Here is a 12,296-nt window from a genome sequence, read left to right on the forward strand (position 1 = left end):
ACAACAAAAAGATAAATAACCCAATTAAAAAATGGGCAAAGGATATGAACAGGCATTTCGCCAAAGAAGACATTCAAGCGGGTACCAGATTCATGAGGAAATGCTCGTGATCATTAGCCATTAGGGTTATGGTTATGGTTAGGGTTAGGGTTAGTTCAATTTATCAGGATAAGGAAAGAATTCTAAACTTGTATGTGCCAAATAAATATCCCCAAAATATATGTGGAAAATTTGACAGAAATACATAAATATAAACTAAGTATCAATATAAACATATTTCTAATGCTCTTATGGCATTAGCTATATGCCAGGCATTATTGTAAATGCTTTACATTTAAGTCATTTAATCTTCCTACAACTCTACGAAGAAGTAAATGTATTATTCTCATTTTATATGTAAGAGAGAGTAAGTGACTAGCCCAAGGACACATAGCTAGTAAGTGATGGAGCCAGATTTGAACTCAGACAATCCAGCTCCAAAGTTCATCATATCCATCATCAGAGTGAAAGCTTTCAACAGAGTCCTCTCATTTATTGGTAGGTCAAATAACAAAATAAACAAACAAGCAAACAAATAAGTAACTAAAATATAGAAGATTTGAACAATATAATTAACAAGCTTAATTTATTGAATTATTTAAACTCCAGCTTCCCAAAATTAGAGAATACACACTCTTTCAAGCACACACACACAACATTTACAAAAATTGACCATGTTCCAGGCCATACAGAAGTCTCAACAACCATTACATAATTGGTATTATACAGACTATATTTTCTGAAACAATGCAATTAAATTGGAAGTCAATAAAAAATAGGTAAACTAAAACTCCTGTGTATTTGGTAATCACAAAAATAGTTCTAAATAAACTCAGATGGAAGAAGAAATCAAATGTAAATTAAGGCTAAATTTATGGAATATACAAAAGATTGTTTAGAGGACAACTTAAGAGGCTTAAATATTATGTTAAAAAGGAACAAATTCTGTAAATTAATCAGTGAAACATCTAATTTAAGAAATTAGAAAAAGAACAATAGAATGAATCCAAAAGAAGTAGAAAATATACAGTTAAAAACAGAAAATAATGAATGAGAAAACAAAGATAACAGCAGCCACTGAGTGAATCCATATCAATGAGGATCTCCCTCTCACCCTTTACTAAGCATAATGTCTTTCTCCAGCAATTGGCCTTTCCTGATGACATGTCCAAAGTAAGCAAAATGAAGTCTCAACATCCTTCTAAAGAGCTTCTAAGGAGCATTCTGGCTATACTTTCAGTAAGACAGATTTGTTTGTTCTTTTGGCAGTCCATGGTGTATTCAGTATTCCTCCCAAACACCACAATTAGAATGTTTCAATTCTTCTTTGGTCTTGTTTAACTTTTGTACATATATGAGGTGATTAAAAATACCATGGCTTGAGTCAGGCACACCTTAGGCTTCAAAGTGACATCTTTGTTTTTTAACACTTTAAAGAGAACTTTTGCAGCATATTTGCCCAATGCAATGTGTCTTTGATCATTAAGATTGTGTGTTAACTTGGCTGGGCCATGATTCTCAGTGGTTTGGCAGTTATGATGTAGTTTGGCAGTCGTATAATGATGTAATCACTTCCATGATGAGATCTGATATAATGTGATCACCTCCATGATGGGATCTGCTGAGAGTGGCCAATCAGTTGAAGGGGAGTTTCCTTGGGGGTATGGCCTGCATCCAATATAGGCAGACTTTCTGGCAAGGCTTGTGGGCTTTTGCTCACTCTGGATCCTGCAGCTGGCTCCTGCTCATCTGACCTCCAGTTGTTGGGACTTGAGCTAGCAGCTTACCTGCTGTCTTGCCTGCCCATCTGGGGATTCGTCTGTCCCCACAGCCTGTGAACCAGAGGCCTGCTGTCTGAGCTGCCGATCTTGGGTTCGCCAGTCCCTGCAGCTATGTCAGTCAGGAAAATCCTCCAGCCTGACCAACAAACTTGGGACTTTCCAGCTTCTACAATCATGTGAGCCATTTCCTTGATATAAATCTCTCTCTCTCTCTATTTATACGCTTTACTGGTTTTGCTTTTCTAGAGAACCCAGCCTAAGACAACATCATTTTTCTTTTTTTTTATTTTCATCTTGCTTTAGGTGAAAGTTTACAGTTCAAGTTAATTTCTCATACCAAAATTTATACACATATTGTTTTGTGGTATTAGTTGCAATCCCCACAATGTGACAGCACACTCCCCCTTTTCATCCCGGATTCCCTGTGTCCATTCAACCACTTCCTGTCCCTTTCTGCCTTCTCATCCTGCCTCCAGACACTAGTCGCCCGCTTGGTCTCATGTATCTGATTGAACAAAGAAGCACACTCCTCATGTGTATTATTTTTTTGTTTTATAGTCCTATCTAATCTTTGTCTGAAGAGTGGGCTTCAGGAATGGTTTCAGTTCTGGGTTAACAGAGAATCTGGGGGCCGTACTTTCAGGGTTCCTCCAGTCTCTATCAGCCATTAAGTCTGGTCTTTTTACGTGAATTTGAGTTCTGCTCCACACTTTTCTCCCACTCTGTCCGGGACTCTCTATTGTGTTCCCTGTCAGGGCAATCATTGGTGGTAGCCAGGCACCATCTAGTTCTTCTGGTCTCAGGCTGATGGAGTCTCTGGTTTAAGCGGTCCTTTAGTCTCTTGGCTAATATTTTCCTTGTATCTTTAGTTTTCTTCATTCTCCTTTGCTCCAAGTGGTATGGGACAAGTTGATGCATCTTAGATGGCTGCTTGAAAGCCTTTAAGATCCCAGATGCCACTCACCAAAGTGGGATACAGAACATCTTCTTAATAAACTTTGTTATGCCAATTGACCTAGATGTCCCCTCAAACTACAGTCCCCAGGCCAAAGCCCCAGTTACTCTGTCCCTCAAAGTGTTTAGATGTGTCCAGGAAACTTATTAGGTTTTTCTTTGGTCCCGTTGTGCTGACTTGCCCTGTATTGTGTGTTGTCCTTCCCTTCACTGAAGTTGATCCTCGTCTACTATCTAGTTAGTGAATTCTCCTCCCTCTCCTTCCCCACCCTTGTAACCATCAAACAATGCTTTTTTCTGTGTTTAAACCTTTTCTTGAGTTCTTATAATAGTGGTCTCATACAATATTTGTCCTTTTGTGACTAATTTCACTCAGCATGATGCCCTCCAGATTCATCCATGTTGTGGGATGTTTCATGGATTCATCATTGTTCTTTATCAATGCATAGTATTCCATTGTGTGAATATACCATAATTTGCTTATCCATTTGTCTGCTGATGGGCACCTAGGTTGTTTTCCATCTTTTTGCTATTGTGAACAATGCTGCAACGAACACGGGTGTGCATATGTCTATTCGTGTGATGGCTTATTTCTCTAGGATATACTTCTAGGAGTGGGATTGCTGGATTGTATGGTATTTCTATTTCTAGCTTTTTAAGGAAGCGCCAAATCATTTTCCAAAGTGGTTGTATAATCTTACATTCCCACCAGCAATGCATAAGTGTTCCAATCTCTCCATAACCTCCCCAACATTTACTATTTTATGGGTTCTTTTTGGATTAGTGCCAGTCTTATTGGGGTAAGATTGTAGTTTTGATCTGCATTTCTCTAATGGCTAATGATCATGAGCATTTCCTCATGAATCTGGTACCCGCTTGAATGTCTTCTTTGGTGAAATGCCTGTTCATATCCTTTGCCCATTTTTTAATTGGGTTATTTATCTTTTTGTTGTTGAGGTTTTGCAGTATCATGTAGATTTTAGAGATCAGACCCTGAATGGATTTGACATAGCCAAAATTTTTTCTCAGTCTGTAGGTTCTCTTTTGGTGAAGTCTTATGATCAGCATAAGTGTTTGATTTTTAGGAGCCCCCAATTTTCTACTTCCTCTTCTGGTGTTTGTGCATTGTTACTTATGGTTTGTATTCTGCTTATGCCATATATCAGGGCTCCTAGCATTGTCCCTATTTTTTCTTCCATGATCTTTATCGTTTTAGATTTTATATTTAGGTCTCTGATCCATTTTGAGTTAGCTTTTGTGCATGGTGTGAGCTACGGGTCTTGTTTCAATTTGTTGCAGATGGGTATCCAGTTATGCCAGCACCATTTGTTAAAGAGACTGTCTTTCCCCCATTTAATGGACTTTGGGCCTTTGTCAAATATCAGCTACTCATAGGTGGATGAATTTATGTCTGGATTCTCAAACCTGTTTCATTGGTCTATGTATCTGTTGCTGTACCACTACCAGGTTGTTTGGCTACTATGGCGGTATAATAGGTACTAAAATCAGGTAGTGTGAGGTGCCTCCCACTTTGTTCTTCTTCTTCGGTAATGCTTTACTTATCCAGGGCCTCTTCCGTTTCCATTTGAAGTTGGTGATTTGTTTCTCCTTCTCATTAAAAAATGCCATTGGAATTTGGATTGGGATTGCATTGTATCTGTTTGTTTAATTTCTTGACTGTTGCGTCCATGGACATTGATTGTTGATCCAAGAAGAATGAAATTCTTGACAACTTCTATTTCTTTACCATTTATCATGATGTTGTTTATTGGTTCAGGTGTAAAGATTTTTTCTTTACGTTGAGGTATAATCCATGAAGAAGGCTACAGTCTTTTACTTTGATCAGTAAGTGCTTCAAGTCATCTTCATTTTCAGTAAGCAAGATTGTGTCATATCAACAACAACAAATTAAAAAAAAAAAAAGACTGTGTCTCTGCATATCTCAGGTTGCTAATAAGTCTTCTCTCAATCCTGATGCCATGTTCTTATTCATATAGCCTAGCTTCTTGGATTATTTGTTATAGATTATTTTTTCAGCATATGGAAAAAGGGGATCTCACGTATGTAATACAGATTAAAATCAGAGACCACAACAAACTATTGTAAATATATTTGAAAACTTATACTAAAATGATAAATTTCCAGAAATGTATAATTTACCAAAACTGACTCAAGAAAAAAATTTAGATGATCCTATAATCGTTACAAAAATTGAATCAATAGTTAAACATATTCCTACCAAGAAAACACAAAACCCAAATGGTTTTGCAGGCAAGTTCTACCAAACTTTCAAGAAATAGATTATTCCAATCTTATATATACTTCCAGAAACTAGCTAAAGAGGGAAAATTTCCCCAAATGATTATAGAAAGAAGGTATAACGTTGATACAAAAACCAAGCAAGATAGTATGAGAAAGAAAAGTATAGCACAATCTCATTCATGAAAATAGATTTAAAAATCCAAAACAAAACATTAGTAAACCTAATCCAGCAATCTATAAAGAAGATAATACATCATGACCAGATTCAGTGTATCCCAGTAATGCAAGAGTGGTTTAACACAAGAAAAATCTATGTACGTCATTGTCCACATCAAAGATCAAAGAAGAAATACATATGATTATCTCAGTAAATAAATTAACAAATATTCACTGATCTAGCACAATGTATCAGGTACTATCCTAGATACTAGGGCACACAAAAATCTCTGCTCTTTTAGAGCTTACTTTCTCCTAGTAAAAAATAGAATAGAGGAGAGTTCCTTAAGAAGATATTCTCCAGAAACTTTAACAAACATTCTCAAAGAAGAAATATTAGAAATATTCCCTTTAAAATCAGGAACAAGACAAGAATGCCCATTAACTGTTTGTATTCAACAGTGCGCTGGAGGTTCTAGCTATTGCAGTAAGGCAAGGAAAAAAATACAAGTTAGAACAACTGAAAAAAATAAAGAAAGGGTCTCCATTTTCAGTTACTTATATTTATAAAGAATCTACATAAAGAATTTATATATCTATATATGATACATAAGAATTTACGTATCTTAAAGAATTCATCAGAATATACAGGCAGATTATTGTAATAGTTTGTAGGTGGGACGGTTAATAGTACAAACTACTTTGGTTACAAATTGGTAATACTTTAAAAAGTTGAATATTCACATACGCTATAATGAAGAAATCACATTATAAGTATATCCTAGTTTTCAAGTTAAGGAGCCTTAGTGGCGCAGTAAAAACCCATTGCCGTAGAGTCGATTTCGACTCAGAGCAGCCCTATAGAAAGAGTAGAACTGCCCCACAGGGTTTCCAAGGAGCAGTTGGTGGATTCAAACTGCCAACTTTTTGGTTAGCAGCTGAGCTCTTAACCACTATGTCACCAGACCTCACCAGATGGAATACACAGGAATCAAATCGACTACGTCTGTGGAAAGAGACCATAGAAAAGCTCAATATCATTAGTCAGAACAAAGCCAGGGGCTGATTGTGGAACAGACTATCAATTGCTCATATGTAAGCTCAAGACGAAGATGAAGAAAATTAGAACAAGTCCACAAGAACCAAAGTGCAATCTTGAGTATATCCCACCTGAATTTAGAGATTATCTCAAGAATAGATTTGATGCATTGAACAGTAATGACCAAAGACCAGACAAGTTGACATCAAGGACATCATACATGAAGAAACTAAAAGGTCATTAAAAAGACAGAAAAAGAAAGAAAAGATCAAAATGGCTGTTTGAAGAGATTTTGAAACTTGCTCTTGAACATAGAGTAGCTAAAGCAAAAGGAATGATGAAATAAAAGAGCTCAACAGAAGATTTCAGAGGCTGGCTTGAGAAGACAAAGTTAAGTATTACAATGAAACATGCAAAGACCAGGAGTTAGAAAAACAAAAGGGAAGAACAGGCTCTGCATTTCCCAAGCAGAAAGAACTGAAGAAAAAATTCAAGCCTCAGTCGCAACATTGAAGGATTGTAGGGGAAAATACTAGACGATGCAGGAAGCATCAAAAGAAGATGGAAGGAATACACAGAATCACTCTACCAAAAAGAATTGGTCTACATTCAACCATTTCAGGAGGTAGCATATGATCTAGAACAAATGGTACTGAAGGAAGAGGTCCAAGCTGCACTGACGGCACTGGCGAAAAACAAGCTTCCAGGAATTGACAGGATATCAACTGAGATGTTTCCACAAATGAATGTAGCACTGGAAGTGCTCGCTCGGCTATGCTAAGAAATCTGGAAGACAGCTACCTGGCCAACCGACTGGAAGAGATCCATTTGTGCTCATTCCAAAGAAAGGTGATCCAACAGAATGAGGAAATTATCAAACAATATCATTAATATCATATGCAACTAAAATTTTGCTGAAGATTATTCAAAAGTGGTGGCAGCAGTACATCGACAAGGAACTGCCAGAAATTCAAGCCTGATTCAGAAGAGGACGTGGAACAAGGGATATCATTGTTGATGTCAGATGGATCATGGCTGAAAGTAGAGAATACCAGAAAGATGTTTACCTGTGTTTTACTGACTATGCAAAGGCATTCGACTGTGTGGATTGTAACAAATTATGGATAACATTGTGAAGAATGGGAATTCCAGAACACTTAATTGTGCTCATGAGGAACCTGTATTTAGACCCAGAGGTGTCATTTGAACAGAACAAGGGGATACTGTGTGGTTTGAAGTCAAGAAAGATGTGTGTCAGGGTTCTATCCTTTCACCATACTTATTCAATCTGTATGCTGATCAAATAATCTGAGAGGCTGGACTATACGAAGAAGAATGCAGCATCAGGATTGGGGGAAGACTAATTAACAACTTGCAATTTGCAGATGATGAACCTTGCTGACTGAAAGTGAAGATAACTGAAACACTTACTGATGAAGATCAAAGACCACAGCCTTCAGTATGGATTACACCTCCACATAAAGAAAACAAAAATCCTCACAACTGGACCAATAAGCAACATCATGATAAACAGAGAAAATATTGAAGTTGTTAAGGATTTCATTTTACTTGGATCCACAATCAACACCCATGGAAGCAGTAGTCAGGAAATCAAATGATACATTGCACTGGGCAAATCTGCTGCAAAAAATCTCTTTAAAGTGTTAGAAAGCAAAGATGTCACTTGAAGGACTAAGGTGTGCCCGACCCAAGCCATGGTGTTTTCAATTGCCTCATATGCATGGGAAAGCTGGGCAATGAATAAAGAAGATCGAAGAAGAACTGATGCTTTTGAATTATGGTGTTGGCGAAGAATATTGAATATACCATGGACTGCCAAAAGAAGGAACAAATCTGTCCTGGGCAAAGTACAACCAGGATGCTCCTTAGAAGCAAGGACGGTGAGGCTACATCTCACATACTCTGGACGTGTTATCAGGAGGGACCAGTCTCTGGAGAAGTACATCATGCTTGGTAAAGTAGAGGGTCATCGAAAAAGAGGAGGACTTTCAACAAGATGGATTGACTCAGTGGCCGCAACTATGGGCTCAAGCATAAGAATGATTGTAAAGTTGGCTCAGGAGTCAGTAATGTTTCATTCTGTGGTACCTAGGGTCACTATGAGTCAGAGCTGACTTGATGGCACCTAAAGGTATGATAGCATTTTTATAGTGGTCAAAACCAAGCAAAATGAAAGAGTATGTTGTTATTATACATGGGATAAAACTATATTTTTAAAAAGGAGAATAAGCAACATAAACTTCAGGGTAGTTTTACCTCAAAGAGTGGGAATGCAGGGTGATGGGATAGGAAGGAACCACAGTTTGATGTAATGATATTGGAAATACCATTATTTGTTATTTGTTGATTGATGGACTGAAGCATATTAGTACTGTGTTAATGAATTTATGTATTAATTGAAAAGACGAGATGATAAATATCATTAAAGAATTAGGATGTTAATCTTTACAGTAACTTTCAACTTGCCTATGACTGCTTTCACGTCATCCATCACCTTTTTCAGAGGAACCTTTCCATTAGCTGTAATACAAAGCATAAAAAAACTCAGACAGTGACACAGAACTTAGAAAAATTGTGAATGAGTGCCCAATGAAATTCTATTTATTTTACTGGAGATTATTTGCGTTCACTTTAAATGTATATTTCCTGGATTTAGTGCTTGATTCTTTATTAGTAAGAGAGATCACAGTATTTGGCCCATGTCTCTTGAACACAGGGTCTGACCAATAACATTTGTACTAGTTTCCAGTTCTTGGGTCTTACAGATACTTTCTTAAAAGTATGGTAAAAGACACCATTAATGAAGGTCAGTTCTTTTTTTGAGTGAACCTTATATCTGCCTCGGATACTGAGCTATGGGCTTTGCATCATTCATCTATTCCCAATATGCTTTTCTCTAATGTCTTCAACTTCTGTATCTATCTCAAAATGCTGGTGACATGTGGTTGTTAGCTACTTGAGGAAATATTAAGTTTCTACTATGCTCTATTATGTATATTTTCCTCTCAATCATTTCTGGCTCTCTTAGTTACTCACTCACTCATCCCATCCCCTCCCTTGTTTGTTTCTCCCTATCATTCTCTGGCCTGTTAGCAGTTGTGAATGCCACCTCAGTATTACTCAAACAAGATGAAAATGTCAGATAAATACTAATGACACAAGACAGCATTTCTTTTTACTCTAAGACCAAGTTATTCTCTTAAAAATGTCTTAAAGTCCTCAAATCAATCTAGTTTTAGAAATTCTTATACATGATCCCAAGATTCTAAATTCTCCCCTAAAGGGCACAGTGGTTATTTACAACGCTCACCATCAATAAGCTGATTTTGTATCACACTTTTAAGTTCCTTATTTTTGAGCTTGATCCCCATGTTTCCCAGGATTGTGTTCAGGTTATTGACATCAACTTTTCCTCCTTAAAAAAGACAGAAATGTGAGAAAAACCCAATAAAGACACAATGTGAAAATACTCATCTTGATGAGTTAAATAAACCCTCTCAGTAGGCCTGGCTGCCGGTGAAAGTATTAATTGGAATTACCTTATTGGAAAGTGGTATGACAATAACTATTAGGATACTTTAAAATATTCATAACTCTTAACACACTAACTCTACTTTTGGGAGTGCAGAGAAAGATTATGCCAAAAAACATGTTCATTATAGTCTTACTTATAATAAAGAAAAAACACACCCAGAAAAATGCATAAAATTTAATTATCTAACAACAGGGTTATTGCTAAGTAAAGCAAAACATTTTAATGCCACAGAAAATTACATAGCCCTTACAAAAGATGGTTACCACACCAAAAAATGTTTTTTATATACCCAGTAAAAATAAAGAGACATAAAATGAGCAATATAAACAATGCATGTAATTCTCTCTGCCATTCCACCGATAGCAAGCACATAAAAAAAGAGTGAACCTGAGATAGACAATATCAATTTACAGTCATCAGATGGACTCATTTCCCTATACCTGTCATACTGTAGTGTCTAAACTCAATGTGTTTCTAGTATTAGATATATTTCTGTATAACATGGCTCTTATGAAAGTTAACTACTTCATCCAATTGCTCAACTACAGAAATATCAATCTATTCTAACATAGAGGAAAACGTGACTATGTTGGACTTATCAACGCTAGTATACGGGTCTCTTTTATGGAGACTTTCATGGGATTTTCAGAGCAATTGTGACTATATAAGATACTTCATTATTTTTAACTATAAAGGGCTTCAAAATATTGAGTTGTTGTGATTGGATAGTAGTTTTTTTTTTTAATCCAGATATTATATTTAATGTGCATGTGACACTTTTTTTAATAAAAAATAAAGAAAATTAACTATTCCCAGCTGAGCATTATGATGGTTACTTTCAGCACTATGAAGGCCAGTACTCTAATTAGACCTGTCCAAGAGTACACAGAAAGACAACTGTGGAGATACTTAAGACTGGTTCCTTTGAGTCTGCTTCTAGGACCAAGTCTACGTAGTACAAGGGTAATATATGCTTATTGTAAGAAATTGAAATAATATTGAAATAAATTAAGTAAAATGTGAAGAACTTCATATCTAATCCCTTCCTAGTTTTACTTACTAAAGGTAATCACTGTTAACATTCTGATAAGTATCCTTCCAGATATTTTCCTAAACACACACACACACACACATTTTCTTTAAAAGAATGTGTAATAATAGCTGAGTGAAATTAGTCGCAAAAGGACAAATATTGTATAAGACCACTATTACAAGAACTCAAGAAAAGGTTTAAACACAGAAGAAAACATTCATTGATGGTTATGAGGGTGGGGAGGGAGAGAGACAGGTATTCACTAACTAGATAGTAGACAAGATTTATCTAAGGTGAAGGGAAGGACAACACACAATACAGGGGAAATCAGCACAACTTGACTAAACCAAAAGCTAAAAAGTTTCCTGAACACAACCAAACACTTCGAGGGACAGTGTAGGAGGGGTAGGGGCTTGGGGACCATGGTTTTGGGGGACATCTAGGTCAATTGGCATAACAAAGTTTATTAAGAAAATGTTCTGCATCCCACTTTGGTGAGTGGCACCTGGGACTTTAAAAGCTAGCAAGCAGCCATCTAAGATGCATCACTTGGTCCCAACCCACCCGGAGCAAAGGAGATGAAGAACACCAAAAACACAAGGAAAATATTAGCCCAAGAGACAAAAGGGCCTCATAAACCAGAGACTCCATCGGCCTGAGACCAGAAGAACTAGAGGGTGCCCAGCTACCACCAATTACTGCCCTGACAGGGAACACAACAGAGAGTCCCTGACGGAGCAAGAGGAAACTGGGGTGCAGAACTCAAATTCACATAAAAAGACCAGATTTAATGGTCTGACTGAGACGAGAGGAACCCCAGAAGACATGGCCTCCAGACTCTCTGTTAACCCAGAACTAAAGCCATTCCAAAGGCCAACTCTTCAGACAAAGATTAGACTGGACTATAAAATATAAAATAATACTCGTGAAGAGTGTGCTTCTTAGTTCAAGCAGATACATGAGACCAAACGGGCAGCTCCTGTCCAGAGGTGGGATGAGAAGGCAGAAAGGGATAGGAGCTGGTTGAATGGGCACGGGAAAGCCGGAGTGGAAAGGGGGAGTGTGCTGTCACATTATAGGGATTTGCAACAAGGGTCACATAACAATATGTGTATACACTTTTGTATGAGCAACTAACTTGAGCTGTAAACTTCCACCTAAAGCACAATTAAAAAAAGAAAAGTAATAATACCAAGCATTTTTATGCCACTTGCTTTTTTTACTTAACATATTGTGGACATATTTTTTATTTTGATGGTACAAAGTTTTAAAGACAGTTGAGCAGTCCCCTAGTGAATGATAGCAGTGGAGAAGATTAATGTAATATATATATTTTTTATTGTACTTCAGGTGAAGGCTTACAGAACAAATAGTTTCTCATGAAACAGTAGTACATATACTGTTTTATGACATTGGTTAACAACCCCACAACATATTAACCCTCTAACTTCTCAACTTTTTTTTTTGGTGAAAATA

At 36.9% G+C, this 12,296-nt stretch overlaps 1 protein-coding gene across 1 annotated transcript in view; it reads right to left on the reverse strand.

The window, feature by feature from the left end:
* LOC101342993 (uncharacterized) overlaps positions 1–12,296 on the reverse strand; it is a 512,538-nt gene that overhangs the window by 35,652 nt on the left and 464,590 nt on the right. Inside the window, exons 156-157 of the mRNA XM_023729385.1 lie at positions 9,563–9,667; positions 8,719–8,772 (exon numbers count right to left, since the gene is read on the reverse strand). Of these exons, the coding sequence (XP_023585153.1) occupies positions 8,719–8,772; positions 9,563–9,667 (159 nt within the window). The remainder of the gene's footprint in view (positions 1–8,718; positions 8,773–9,562; positions 9,668–12,296) is intronic.

The sequence above is a fragment of the Trichechus manatus genome, unplaced genomic scaffold, assembly GCF_000243295.1.
Source record: "Trichechus manatus latirostris isolate Lorelei unplaced genomic scaffold, TriManLat1.0 scaffold00028, whole genome shotgun sequence".
Classification (NCBI taxonomy): domain Eukaryota; kingdom Metazoa; phylum Chordata; class Mammalia; order Sirenia; family Trichechidae; genus Trichechus; species Trichechus manatus.